Genomic DNA, 15,708 nt, shown 5'->3' with positions numbered 1-15,708 from the left:
TTAATATACAAGAAATATATATCAGAGGTATCAGGATGTTTCATATTTTTCTCCGCGCCCTTCGGGCGCCATACTTTGATAAATCAGAGATATACGCCAAAGATATCTTGATTTTTGCTAAGTGAAAGTGTACCGTTATGAACTCTGCATTTCATATGAAAAGCATGACAAATTCCTGATACTTTTCTGTTCTCTCTATGAGAATTCAGTATGAGAAAGCAACATGCACAAATATTTCACAATATATATTTGATACAGTGACTTATTTTAGAGATAGAAAAATGACAAGATATCTTTCGTTCTCATTGATGCAACTGTTTTCCTTTGTGTCTCAGGTTTTCTGTAGAATGATGCTTTTTTATGACCAAAATAACAGTTAAAAAGGCAGTTTTTGTCATTATTAGCTGTGCTTTTATGGTTTCAATGTTACAAGAAAAGGTCATCTCAGACACTGCACACATCAGATTTAGCTAAAATGCCTCTCTATGGCTCCTCAGGAGATTTAATTGGATGGCTGGCAAGTCTTAACACCCATCAAAATTTTTGATGTTTGTTCCTCTTTGATATTAATGATTGACATCCATTTCTGTTCAGGACATCTGGTTAAGCATAGAAACTGGGAAATACATTCACAACTCATTCAAAATGTACTGTATTCAAACTTCAAGATTGACACTTTGAAATTCCTATCTTACAACTGACATGTCAACAATTTCATTAAAACACAGAATGACTGTTAAAATATAAATGTATGTAAAATATATATATATATATATATATATATATATATATATATATATATATATATATATATATATATATATATATATATATATATATATATATATATATATATATATATATATATTTTATGTCCACCTTTTGTTTTACAGTTGTCGCGTGCAGGGGGGGTTCACCCTGTTTTCAAAATTTGGGATGGGGGGGGGTCTGCCACTTTTTGATGTCGTCAAAAAATAATCCACCTGCCCCCCCCCAGGCCAAAGAAACTGACCCGTCCCTTATATCAGATACAATCACCCTGCCCTGACACCCTATATTTTGTTTCTACAGGTTGAAAAATGTTGACTTAGAATTATTATTTTCTGTTGAATTACTTTGAAGTATATGTTGTTCTGTCAGATGCTACTGTGATGTTGTATATGAGTAATTCACACGATTTCTTAGGTTTTTGTAGAGATAGGCAGAGTGGTGAATTGTGTGGATGGAAGGCATGAAATCTTACAAAAGTGGATTTTAAGTTCAAATTTACTTCTGTAGGCAAAACAAACAAACAAAAGTGCACGTCATAAAAACATACCAACAAAATAATTACAATTACATCAACCTAGCATCACCATGCACTATCCACATTGTCAATCAATGACAGAATATTCAGTTTTGAAAGGTGACAAATTATTTTATTATTATCATTCAAAATAGTACAAAAATCATTACCCTTAATAAGTACAGATTGTTTCCTTACTTTACAACATAAAATTTTTAAAGTTGACACACCTCCTGGGTGTGCGTTGTCATTTAAAAAGTAGTCTCATGTAAATGATAGAGATTGAACAAAGTTGGGACGGTGACAAAAAGTGTTTCAAAAAAGAAAAGTATATTTACAAAGCCTTAAAACAGAGGACAGCAGACTATGTGTGTAATGTGATAGGAATTCTAGTTCATTTTTGTAGGTAGTAGTGAATATATTGTTAGGTGTGGTTTTCCTGTGCAAAGGCAATCATTTTACCTACATACTAAATATTGGCATTTAACGACAGTAAATGTTTCAAAAGACTTTTCATCTTTCAAACTGAAACTGTATTGTCGAAGAAACATTTTTTCCCTTTTCTGAAATGAAATTGCTATCCTTTCTGCGTCTGGGTTGTGAATCTTGGCATTGCATTGCTATCTACTGAACTGCATGCTGTAGTGTAAAAGGACTTCTTCTGTAGGAGCCAATAATGAATTCCATTTGCAGACTGTGCAAAAACCATTGTACTTAAACTATTTGGTGCTTATTGAAGTTCAATAAGATAAATGTGGTCGACACCCTCTTTTTACCAAATATGGATAAATGCAAATTCCCAGTGACTGAGTTATTAACTTTCATGTCTGTATACATGCGTGTCATATGGATACAGCTTGGAACTCAAGGGTTTTGGATGTACCTGACAATCTTGGAAATGTTTTGGTTCATGAATACAACATTGGAAAACTTTCACTGACTTTCAGTGGAATCAATGTTCAAACGGACATGTTCCATACATACAAGTTCAATTTTATGTGTGTGTGTGTGTGTGTGTGTGTGTGTGAGTGTGTGTGTGTTTCTGTGTATGTATATTTTCCATCTCTTTAACTGATGTTACAAAAAAGTTAAAAGACAAAATTTATTGCAGAAAAGGACATACTTAAACGATAAAAAATAGAATTTCCCTTGGAATGTGAGAGTTGGCCATCTGAACACTGGACAGAAAGAACTCAAAAACTGTGATGGACGCTTTCAAGTTTGTTGAGAGAAGAAACAAGTGTGGTGATAACGTACTTTCATTTAACAACCCTTCTTCAAGTTCTTGTCACCATATTCTGGTAAAACTACAGATAATAAAACTTTGAAGTGTCAAAGATCTCTGATTGATATGGGACGGAAAATGTGTCAAAAACTGGACAGAAACAATGATGGTGTATTGCTATTGTAAAATATACATCTCTGTATCTTCAATACAATAATGTTTTCAATTCTACAAAATGGTACTGTAATTAAGCCATAAAAATAACCCTGTCTCTCTCAAACCCTCTCTGTAAGGACAAAACGCTTGGAATATTGCATCAGGAAAAAAAATTGGTAATTTTTGAATGAAGACGGTAAAATGCTGTGGTATAAATTTAACAGCAAGAAAACACTTCCATTATTTTACACTGAGAAAATATACAACTATATACAACATTGGCAATTTGTCCAATCAGACTCTGATACAAAAATCTTGTTTGGCATGATATGTACATATAAACAATTATACGTATCTTTAAGCATGTACTTCTTTACTCCTGTATATCATAATTCCTTGATTAGAATGAAGATTTTCCTACACTACCTAGTTAGTATTCTAGATTATTTTTCGTTTATACCATGCAAGCTGTAAACAGATATTACTGAAAACAGGACATGGCGTTCACATTTCTCTCTGATCATGCACAAACATAAACATTATCTTTTTTTTAAAGTTTGAACACTCATTTGATTCAACAAGGTAACTAAAATTGATGTGCACTGGCCACTGTCTCTAAAGTTCAGAATGATCATAGAAGAGACTTCTCCGCCGTCTTCTCCGGGCGTCAGGATAGGTGAGCTGGAATCTGCCTTGATCCAGGCTACTTGACACAAACAATGCGTTGCCTTGTATGGTTCCATCATGGCCGTAGAGTCCACTGTCAATTAAAACTGTATCACCTGAACAGAAATGACAGACACAGATTATTATCAAATGAGGTCATGCTTCAGACCTAACAAGCGACAGAATAGCACCACCATGATGAAAACAAAATCTCTCAATGCCATCCTGTCAATCTCTACAATGAATTAAACACATCTTCTCCCATCACAATTATAATAACGAGAAATGGTATACTTTACAGAATGATTTCTGAAATACAAACATTGCCTACAAAAGCTACATTATTTACTACATGTATCTTAACTTTCCATTTTTTGTGTCAAATGTGTTAAATGTCAACTTGTGAAGTTTCTATTTCAACATTTTGTTACATTTTATTCAATCTTTTCATTTTTCTTTCCACTTCTGAGTGAGAAAGGCTCATTACTTGTTAAAGACACTCATTATTTGTATTTTTCAAGCTCCCCAAGAATGCTGTGAACAAAAACCTTCATAGATGGACATTGCACAATGTCTGCATGCAATTTTCAATCCTTACATCTAGAACTGTTCTAAACTCATGAATAACGTTCATGAAATGATTGAAATTTCAACTTGTACATGCATTATGCCATGAAGTCAGAAAAAGTACATAAATATTTGATGACGTCATTCACAAAGATCCTACCATCACTTTCTGAGTCCATGTTGTAGTGTGCCTCTAGCAGTTTCTTGTGTCTCTGTCTCTCCAGGCCGGCCAACTGCAGATGTTCATCAATCTCCTCATCAGACAAGGCCAAACCCCAAATACGTACCTGTCGACATATGAGAAAAGGCATGCAGTATAAACAGTGGAACGAATGGAGTAAGTGAATGAAAACAGGGTTTTGCCTGTGGTTTACTAAACTTATGGCATATGGCAACTACTTCCTACTGAGACAACTTTTCTCAATGCTTGACTAAGGACACTGTTTACCTAAAGAGTCTAAAAAATTGGTAAAACAAGATTTATTCAAGAAGACATAGGAACTGATGAGTTATATATTCCAATTGGAAAAAGTCGGAACAGAGAGCAAGACTTGATGAAATAATGGTGAACTCTCTGAAATAGATTCATCAATGATGTGTGTCACAAGATAATTGTAATTCTGAATTTGAAAATTTCTTGGGAGTGAAATTCCATAAGCTTCACTCTGGCAATACTTGTTGTGAATGACTTTGTTGAGATTTTATCCACAGATGAATATTCATTCCATGCATTATTGCATAGTGTATTTGTTATTGTCATCTTACACCTTCCCTGTGTAAAGTTTCATATGATATCAAATAAGACAATGAAGTTATACCAAAATTTAGGGGGTGACAGTTAAGCTTCACATTCTCACATAACCCATGCACATTTGAAGAGTTCACCTGTCAGAACAAAGCCACAATGGTTCATGGCTCTCATAGGGACAGATCATCTAATGCTATCATATTACATATGCTGGTACTGTACACTGAAAGACACAAGTTACTCACTTCATCCATTATTCCTTTGAAGTAACTATAATTTCCTTTACCAAGGTACAGCATGGTGTCCTGACTCTGCAGTGAAAATTAAAAAATGAAATAGAAGGAATTTAAAATATTTTTCAAACTAGCGCAGAACATGCTTTGATCAAGTTCATGACCCTTAATTTAATTTTAAAGTCTTTTCTTTACTAAGATATCACTGTCTTATCTCTGGCTGACTCCTTACTAGCATCTTCAGGATAATCTGACTTGTTCCGTGACCTTTAATCCACACAAAACACAGAAGTAATAGGTACCATAGTAATGTCTTCTCTGGTAGAAACTTAATTCTTAAGGTGTTACAGAGACCACATTGAGTTAACAGGCAGTGGAAAAGGCAAATGACTAGCACTTTATTTGGCTGATACTACAATCACCACCAAACCGGACATCACTTCTGGAGTCCTTTCTATTGGATGCTTATCTAGTACAGAGAATCACTGTTTGCTTTTTCCAGTTGTGCACTGACTGCATCAACAGGCAAATAATTTGCCATCTTAATCAAAATCTCACTGAATTACTTGCTGTTTTGCTAGTCATTCTGTTTATGACTGGCTGTCACATTCTGGTGTACTCTATTACATGCATTTCAGTGGAATACTCACCCAAACATACGGTGATGCATCAGTCAGTGTTGCCTCTGCGCCAGGACTTGGAAGAGTTGTACCATTGATGAATAAATCCAACTGATTGTCTGGAAAGGAGTAAAATGAATCCAGCTGAGAGAACTAGAATAATTTGTTGAACTATACTTGGAAAGCTATACCTTACAGAGGGCACATGCTAATTGGTCAGAAATCCAAATTTTTTACACACAGGTAAGAATTGAGCCAATCAGGAGATGTTTGACATCACATATCAGAATGACAGTGATTTTGTTTGATTTTGTAATTCTTGGTTCTACACCAGTACACTGCATGGAAAACAGTCCAGAGATGAATGAAAGTGTCCACTGTTAAACACTGTAATTTGTAGTAACTTACTCTGTGCATCATATCTCATTGTTGCATGGTTCCAAGTATTGGCTTGTACAGGTGTGGTTGCATTGCCCAGATAGTTATCACCAACCTGGCCTTTGACAACACTGTGAAGAAACACAAACAGAAAAGGGATACTCCAGTTGTAAACATCACAAAAAGTTCACAACTAATGCCAGTCATTTTGACAGTGAGACACAGTGTAATATCTGGTATCGTTGTTTTGATGCTTTCACACTCTGCAGTGGATCAACCACATTTTCAAATTACTTTGGTGAATCAATGTACATACATAAACCTCCAACTTATTAAGGAAAGGCCATTGCTATTTTCACATATCAAATTAAAATGTGTTGAAATTGAAATACACATTGATATAGGGCCTGGGAGTGAAATTTGTTTTTTGACACAGTTAAAGGAATAATATAGATATATCTTTCCTCTCCTCAATATAGAAATGAACGGAACTGACCTGTCTTCAATGTAAAAGCAGATGGTATCATCATCGGTACAGACTATTGGGAGTTTACGACTGGGATAGTTGTCAGGTAGGTAGATCCATGCCTCTATGGTAAAACTCAGCTCCACTTGCAATGCCTGTACTGTGTTCATTGTTACATAATCATTATTACCATCAAAGTGCAATGCCTGGTTGATTCTGTTGGTCAGGAAGAGCCAAAAACTTTGATAACACAATCAGGATTTTTGACTGTTGTTCAAGTTTACAATGCAGAGAGCATTCATGATATCAACCACTTTTAAATACAGCATCCCAACAATGCAAATAGATCAATGTGGGTAACTTGTATAGAGTGAACAAATCCTGTGGTCCGAGGTCCCAGACATCCAAATGCATTTGTTCAGTAGGTGAATTTTGCCATTCAATTTGACAAGTCTGATGGACCAGAAAATTCTCACTCGCATGATAAATAGCTAGCGTAAAACAAGCAAACTAGACTGCAGGGTTACCAGAATTAGCTAGGCACTTACCCAGCTTTCACTAAATACTGATGAGCTGACTGTAACTTGTTGTAGAATATTAATGCAATTAATCATGATGGAGAGATTATGATTACCCTTTTCATCGTTCCCTTTTCTCTAATGTGTAAGCCCCAAAATAAATGGGAATGAACTATATTGTACCGGTTTTACAGGGTAAACCACTTTTTGGTTCAGACAGTTTGGGCTGGATCAACTCATGGATGAAGTTAAAATTACCAAGTGTGATATTTTCACTTGCCCTGCTCTACAGCTCTGCATGATGAAGATACTCTGTTTTGCAACACTTACCTGTCTGCACATTTGTATTTCAGATTTGACCAGATGATATCAGGTTGAGCAAACTGAAACACTCCGAGACGACCTCCTGAGATGGATGTATCATAGATATTGCCGGAATCTGTGATGGTCTCTCCGGCTACTTTGATTACAACCCTGTCAATAGTACAGAACAAGTCAGTGTCTGCATATCAAGTAAAAATATTTCATCATATCCTCTGTTTCATTCGTAAAATTTAATTTTTACAAATATGTGCAATGTATGAAAGCTAGACTAATAAAGACTGACCAGTTGATAAACAATGGTACCGCCACATAAGCAAGTGATAGTGTTGAAACAAAGGTATGGGAAATATGAAGAACGCCATAATTTGATAATTATTAATATCATATCAATGTTTTTGTTTTACAGAAAGCACAATGTATTGTGACAAGTATGGAAAAGAAATTCTGCAACAGATACCATGTTTGTGGTGTGAAATATTACCACAAATGTCCAAAATGCCATAGTAATTTTCTTTTCCTCTCAGCCAAGCAGAAATAGATGAAACTGATCAATAGAAGTATACTCTACAAAAAGATTGTAGAGTTATCTATAATGATTTCACATGATAGTCATAAAATAGTCATATAAATTCACAAGATACAGAAACAAATCACACCAACTTGTCAGCTAGATCCTCATGATACAATGGTGTCCTTCAGAGCTACAGAGACACCCACGCTGCCTCACCTGATGAGTCCAGTGGAAGGTCTGTGTGTCAGTCTCCATGTGTAAGCTACGTGATGTTCCCATCCTCTCATAGCCGGATCATGCCATAGCATTGTCACTTGGTCTGTTGTGTCATAGGAATGCCACAAGGCATCTCCAAGGTCCTTACTGGGTCCCGTTGTTGAAATCACTTTCTGTTGATGACAAAGACACAAAACAAAAAAAGTTCTGTCATATATTCAAGTTTTAAACACAACAGTAACACATTCTTTCCACAGACATATCAAAATATACCTTGTGAAGGTAAAAAGTACAGTAAGCTCTCAACTGAATGAATACTGTATTTCTATTTAAATCAAGTCAGAGAATCTAATCTTTGATATGCTTGCTTGGATATTAAGCCTATACTAAATACTTTTTCTAAATATTTCAATTCTCAGGTATGCCATAATGAGTGATTGTTCACATTGTTCTCTATTCCAGTCGATTGCTCGATATCTGTGTGTAACACCACATTTTTGGTACCTTAGCAAGTCAGATGATGAACATGTTAATTATAATGGAACAATATACATATATGCAGATGAGGAAATTAGGAATGAACCCAAAAGTGCTGGACTAGGAAATTTGCTAATATTTCCATTCTTCCTGTCTTTTGATTTTGAATTCTGAATGAAATCACACTTAAAAATTTGTAATAAGCCTTGCTTCAGCCAATTATGATATGAAATGCAGCTTATGCAGTGTCCAATAGAATCATCTATGAGAAATCTTGTGACCACAGTACAAAACGGCAGCAAACATAAATAGTACACACAAGACTATGCATATGTTTATATCCGTATATGCATGTAGTCTTGATTGTAAGCAATCAGAATGGTCAAAATGGATTTCTCAACTTTTGGTATCAGATTAATGAACAGTGATAGCTTTCTCTCACCTTGATTTGCAATCCCTTGATACCAGCCCTATAATCAACATAATTCAAATTCTCATGTCTCCACATCACAACATAGAACCTCCAGGAGCTCTGATAGCCGAAGACAAATCCCATGTAGTCCTGACCACTGTCCGTATTGACAAACATAGTGCCAGAGTAGTCCACTGGACCAAAGGAGTCAGTTCCTATCAGCATGACTGGCATTTCCGTGTCCACTAACTGCCGGATTTCCTTACCCTGTAGTGATTGACACAGGAGACACAATGTTATTGTTAAAGTTAAAGGCATCGCATCAAAATGATTGGATGATGAATTTTGTTGTGTTTTGTAAATTAGAACTATTGAAACCATATCAACTAAAGGCAGAAATCTTAGTTATTTGAGGTAGCCTGGTTAATGGTCATCCAACCTATTGATTTGTTGACATGTTACTTTTAGAACTGTTTGGCCCAGCCCTATCATTTTCAATGGTGTTATCAGCCTTGTACACAGGAACACAGAGAGGAAAGGTTGGTTCAGTGACCAGTGTATGATTATTCTCGAATTGGTCATCCAACGCAAAATAATACAAACTTACATATTTAAATACATCAAGCATTCTCACAACTGTGCAGTATATCTAGGAATCCTGCAATCAATTTACAAACACATGTCCGGTACTACTTTCCTAGTGACTGCTTCTAATTGTGCAGTAAAAAATCCACGAAACCAGTATAAAATATGTTACCTGATCAGCAATGTACCAGCTGGAAGCATTGGCATCAGTCAGTGAAGGGTCCAGATCTACAGAGATGTAATCTTCAAAGCTGGTTGTGTTATAATCCTTGTTTTTAGGACAGTTATCATTCTCATCAACCACTCCATCTCCATCTGTGTCGTCTTCACAAGCGTCTCCTATTCCATTGCCTGGTGACAAAATAAGATACAGATACATATAGGAAAGTAAAATAGACGTACAAATATGCAAAAATATATACAAATATTATACATTCACATTTAAAGTAACATGCAAATAGTAGGAAGTTGCATTCGTGTTTTGTAAACAGAATATGGAGAATTATGTGACATTATCTTGGTATCTTGGTAGAAAGCGTGGCAATCATGTAGGTAGTCCACAGTACTGGGTTTACTGTCTCTCAACAGTATCTGACCAACTTAAACACATATAGACATCAAGCTGTAGACAGGATCTGCCTAGATTTCACCTGTTATGGTAAAAGCATACTGAAGTGTTGCAACCTCCTCATTCGAATGCGAGAAAAATGCAGGGTTATGACACAGTCAGCTGATGGAGGAGTTAAAGCAAAGTTGGGTAAACACTGCATAATCAAGTTTTTTGATAACGCAAAGTTTTGGCACATACTTTTGTATTTATGGTAAAGCTGAAAGTGTTATGAAGGTAACATACTTTTCATTGCAATAGTATCATTTCAAAGTTGAATACATACCATTGTAATCAGTCTGTGATGGGTTAGCAACCAGTGGACAGTTATCAGAGCTGTCGGCAACCCCATCCCCATCTTTGTCATCATCACACATATCTCCATCACCATCACCGTCTGTGTCCAGTTGATCTGAGTTGGGAACATCCTGGCAGTTGTCCACAAAGTCTAGAATTCCATCACCATCCCTGTGGTAAAAGGGTGTATAGTCGCAAATATTAAAAGTAAATACTAACCCTGTATGAGTGAGTGAGAATCTTTGCCAAAGACTCACTAGTAGGTCAATAGGTACAGAACTTGAGAAGAATTGAATCTGTTAAATCCTCCAACAAAACATTGAAAATGACAGAATTGGGATTTCAAGTCTTTCATTCAGAATGTGTACCTCAGCTTTTATAGAGAAGACCAGTTTTGAATCAAAAAGGATAGGTCTATACCAAACTTTAGGAATGAAATAGTTATGACACCATAATTGGTTGTAATAAAATGTACACATAAGCGGTAGATGAAAATATGTACTATATAAATGTGTACATACAACTTTTTTCTGAAGATAGAAAGTAATGATAAATGTTGACATTTGAGACCTGTATGTGATATGGTATACTCTTTGTTATAGATAGTCCATCATGGCCATCAACAACATCTCTCTCACCTGTCTCTATTGGTTGCTGAAGGGTCATCACACACATCACCCCAGCCATTGTGATCGCTGTCTTGCTGATCAGTGTTGACATCGTCCGGACAGTTGTCACATGCATCACCAACAGTGTCGCCATCCCCATCAGCCTGGTCAGCATTGGGAACGACAATGCAGTTATCAGGTGCAGCATCCAAGATTCCTGGTATGAGAGATACAATCATTCCACATGAGCTCCATGACATTAACCAGGGCTTGACAATTTTTTTTTCAGTTCACTTGCCCATGGGACAAGAGGATTTACAATTTCACTTGTCCTCACAAAAATTTTACTTGTCCTCTATTTGTATTAATCAGGACAGCCACAATACTTGCGACGAATTCTGTAGCAGATTTCAGGGCTTTCTTATTTTGGTAATTTTGGTAATTTTAATTCAGTTTATGCATTGCAAGTGCATGTGATCAGGGTGTTGGCAAGTGAAACCGTATTGGGCTCACCGGGACCCACAAAATTTCCACAATCATTGTCCCCATCACGATCACATCTATGATGTGCCAAACAGTCCAAATGTGGTTGACTGGACTCGTGAGACCTTATCGTTTAAACGCGAAACAATATGTCGCATCTGTCAAGAAAAGCATTTCGCTTTCCAATGATGGGTATTTGAGACACGACATACAGAACACATATTTCAACCAAGGCCAATGTACTTTCCATTTCGGGAGATAACATCTACAGCGTTTTTTCTCATCATAACGCTTATGTTTAGATCTTTTGTCAGAAACATCGTTCTAATCATCACATCGAGTCATCGATTCTCAGATGATCCCACTCTGACTCACGCTGGCACTTGTGGCACCGTCGTAAATCATCACAGCGTCGTTTCTCAGAGTTACACAATGCCAATTATCGTAAACCACATGCCTCTTTACAGCAACAGCTTTGCTTGATTTTTGCGTAGGTCAGCACGGGGTCAATGGAGCAGAAATCATGCTCTGGCTTGTGAGAATGCACAATGCTTTGTTGGCGTTAGTGGAAAAGTACCATAAAATATTCACATTTACCGCGATCATTCAACAAACTGTCTGCCAACAATGTTCTTCTACCTCGCGAGGCCGCATAAATGATTTTCAAGTACAACATAGTCGATCGTCGATAAGCAATATGATTGGGTTTTGCAATTTTTTACCTATTTGTTGGGGCGGAGTAGTCAGCATACAACAAAGAAATGCTGCTTACGCCAAATTTTACGCGACTATTTTAATTGGACGATGAAACACTTTCATGTCGATCATCAAAAAAGTGCAACATTGAGTGAGTCAGAAAGTGAATCTCAGAAGAACGTAACAGTTGTATCTAAAAAAACGTGATTGACATTTATGTTGTGTGTACTACAACGCAATCGGGCGACACGTGCACAAACCGCAACTTAGGTTCAGGCTGATCGCGCCAGAAGTTGTTTAAACAACTTGTCCGGCGGGCGACCAGATTTTATTTTTCACTTGTCTGAACGTAAATTTCACTTGTTCCGGGCGTCGGGCAATAGGAATTGTCAAGCCCTGCATAAACAGGGTGTAGGAGGGGTTAAAAGCGGATGAAAGCGGTGTGGTTACCAGTACACTGTATTGCAGGACTATTGTAAGCAATAAATGCATGTTATGATATTATTGAAGACATGAGTGCAGATAAGTGGTCATTGATCTGTGGATGTGAATTACTACAAGGTGATTTGTGAAGGGTCTCAAGATATGTACTATCCCTGATCCTATAGCCCTAAATACCCTGGGTACCAGTGAGTGATGCACAATGCTTCCTGTGTCATTAGTCTTTACTCTTGCCTTGATCAAAGACAGTAAACACAACAGCCTAAGCACTATGATGTCACTGGAGATAGAAATACATGGTAACAGATCTATGAAGTGAATGTTGTCAAGCACTACCAGCACTTGTAATTAACACATGTAACAATTAAAAACTGTAACATCACCAATTGCAAAGAATACTGTGTCTGTTGTAACAATGTCTGACTTGGCAAGAAAATGTCAGAATAACTATGGTAACATTAAATCTAACCATCATTGTCATCATCGGTATCACACTCATCACCATCTCCATCACCATCCGTGTCCAGTTGATCTGGATTCTCATCATTTGGACAGTTGTCGCAAGCATCACCTACGCCGTCTCCATCTGTGTCAGTCTGGTCAAAATTCTTCACAAACTGGCAATTGTCCTGATCAAGGAGAGAGTGAAACAGTGTAAAAAGTGATGAGAGAAAACACACACTGAGAGCAATGGGCCATCTTAAAGCTTGTAAAGACTTGCTACTAACTCAAGAAAGATCTTTTTGATTCAAGGAAATTTTACATATTGCATGTACTGGTACACTCCTGATACACACAAACTTCAAAACTGGCGCAAAGAGTTCAGAAATGAGGCAGGCTGCTTGGGAAAAAATGCAGCTTTATCATGTGACGACTAGAAACAAGCTGCATTAACCCTTTCAGCACCATGGTTTGAACCAATCCCATTGTTTTCTATGGTAAAGATGGATCTCTAGACAGGGAAATGGAGGTGAAAGGCATAAGAGACACATGTCAATAATATTTCAACATGAAATTCAAAATAATGTTCATACAAATTTGGCAGCAGTCCACTTACAGAAATGTCAAATATACCATCCCCATCATCATCAATGTCACAGATGTCACCCCTCTTGTCATTGTCATTATCTTCCTGTCCACTGTTTGGAATGACTCCACAGTTATCAGCCTGGCATCCTTCATCGTTGCAGAACAGAGCTTCATCCGGGTAACCATCACCGTCTGTGTCCAGCTTACAGTAGACTCCGTTACCAGCGTAGCCATCATTACACTGGAAAAGGTTACAAATGATTTCTTTTCAGAAGTTGAAATCAACATGCATCACGGACTGAACATGAAATGATTTGTTCATTAAATTCATTGTCAGTGACCACCACTAGATGGCGCTGTTTGACAAAACCTTGAAAGGGAAGAGTTTCCACATGTTCAGGCCTGCACCAGCTGTGATTAACATCCTAGGTACATTTTCCTCTTCTACCCTATAAAACTTTTCATATTAAAACTTAAGTTTGGTTTGTATCTGTTATGTTTGATTCGTAGTGCTGCAAAGTGTATAAATTGGGTTTTCTGAGTTAACGCTGGAAAGAAATTTATACCTTATCCTCTCCGATCCATCGATGAAACGACACTTGATAAAATGTGACTCATGAGTTGAATATTTAAAATGGTTACCTCACAAACAAATGTGCCAGGCCCTGTTGATATGCAAGTAGCATCGACATCGCAGTTGTTTTGACCCAACTCACAGTAATCACCAGGGATACAGCCGATGTAGCCATTGCCCAGATATCCATAGGGACATGTACCACATGTGTAACTGCCCTGCAAATCAGAATTGGAAGACAAAGATCAGAAATGCATTGGTATATGCCTTGTGAAATTAACAGGTTGATGGTAAATGCTATATTCGATTGCAGTGCAATGTTTAAATATTCAGCAAGTTAGGGAGGTGTGTCCGAAGGTAACAAATGATATACAGCTGATTGTTGTTGAGTTAATACAACAGGTATACCACTGTTAGGTATGAATTTTCCTGTTATTAATGTTCTCATGTAGGCATATAAGATAAAACACTTATCATTCAATGGTTATACTGACTTGATGTGAACACTGTATCGGACAAGAGGAAAACTTGAGAAAAGATACTGACGTTGACAAATGATGACTTACTATTGTATTGGTACAGATAGATAATCCATCACATGCATTGTTACCATTGGTGCATTCATCAATATCAGTGCAGTTCTGTTGGTGAGAACAAAAACACAGCAACCATTGATATAATCACTGCATGCATTTCAACAGGTCTCTTTGCAATTCAAGTATTGTACAGGTACGGGTATCTCTGCACAAACTGTTGTCCTTAAAATGTAAACTTTTCAGTTGAAAATGAGACTTTCACAGAGGTGTTTAATTCAAATATAATAAAATCTTGATATTAATTTACACATGCAAATACAAAGATTACAAAAATACTGTTATTCTAGCTATTGGGAACACAGAGGAGAAATTTCTGAAACTTCACATAAAGATCACAACATGTAGCAGAGTACCTAATACACGAAACCACTTCCAATCACAGTAAAAGTTCCAGATTTAGACAATATGCCTTAAAAAATCTTAGAAGGGTTCAATGATATCACTCATGATTTCTCATTAGATTTAAAGTGCATCCTCAGATTTTTTGGTTACTTTACCTGGTCACCAGCCATAACATCTTCATATCCAATACCATGAGGGGTGTAGCCATCATAGCCATCAGGGCATCCAGCACATTCAAATCCTGGAGCCAAGTTGGTACAAGTAGATGGATCCCAGCATGGGTTGTGATAAGCACACTGGGTAAATACAAAATACAAGAGAAATTGTAAGAATACAACATTACAAGAAAATTATACAGGACCAATTTGGGGTTTATGACCCAGTCACCACCATCATGTTATCTGGTACTATTGGTGACTATGGTACGTATAGTCAGACTAAAATACACAGATCAGGGCATTTCAGGGTTAACTGTAACAAAACACAGCATGTGAAAGAAACTGTAAAAATATGGAAAAATTTACCTCTCCCTCTTCTCTCAGCTATTGGCCGGTCTCCCTCCCAACCCATGCCCCCATATCCCAATGTTCCCCTCACTCTCTCCCTCCCCTCCCCCTCTGTTTTTCTGCCTCTTGTCTCTCTCTCTCT

The 15,708-nt window shown here is 37.0% G+C and overlaps 1 protein-coding gene across 1 annotated transcript in view; it reads right to left on the bottom strand.

The window, feature by feature from the left end:
• Positions 1-1,396: 1,396 nt before the first annotated feature.
• LOC139141211 (uncharacterized) overlaps positions 1,397-15,708 on the bottom strand; it is a 71,334-nt gene continuing 57,022 nt past the window's right edge. Inside the window, exons 52-68 of the mRNA XM_070710834.1 lie at positions 15,216-15,356; positions 14,689-14,763; positions 14,191-14,340; positions 13,577-13,789; positions 12,989-13,148; positions 10,930-11,116; positions 10,281-10,462; positions 9,560-9,738; positions 8,833-9,069; positions 7,914-8,086; positions 7,193-7,336; positions 6,375-6,560; positions 5,909-6,009; positions 5,531-5,619; positions 4,893-4,958; positions 4,060-4,186; positions 1,397-3,448 (exon numbers count right to left, since the gene is read on the bottom strand). Coding sequence (XP_070566935.1) covers positions 3,282-3,448; positions 4,060-4,186; positions 4,893-4,958; positions 5,531-5,619; positions 5,909-6,009; positions 6,375-6,560; positions 7,193-7,336; positions 7,914-8,086; positions 8,833-9,069; positions 9,560-9,738; positions 10,281-10,462; positions 10,930-11,116; positions 12,989-13,148; positions 13,577-13,789; positions 14,191-14,340; positions 14,689-14,763; positions 15,216-15,356 — 2,577 coding nt within the window. The 3' untranslated portion in view covers positions 1,397-3,281. The remainder of the gene's footprint in view (positions 3,449-4,059; positions 4,187-4,892; positions 4,959-5,530; positions 5,620-5,908; positions 6,010-6,374; positions 6,561-7,192; positions 7,337-7,913; positions 8,087-8,832; positions 9,070-9,559; positions 9,739-10,280; positions 10,463-10,929; positions 11,117-12,988; positions 13,149-13,576; positions 13,790-14,190; positions 14,341-14,688; positions 14,764-15,215; positions 15,357-15,708) is intronic.

This window comes from Ptychodera flava, chromosome 9 (genome assembly GCF_041260155.1).
Source record: "Ptychodera flava strain L36383 chromosome 9, AS_Pfla_20210202, whole genome shotgun sequence".
Classification (NCBI taxonomy): domain Eukaryota; kingdom Metazoa; phylum Hemichordata; class Enteropneusta; family Ptychoderidae; genus Ptychodera; species Ptychodera flava.
The sequence above is the reverse complement of the archived record's forward strand: the minus strand, read 5'-3'. Positions and strand labels throughout refer to the sequence as shown.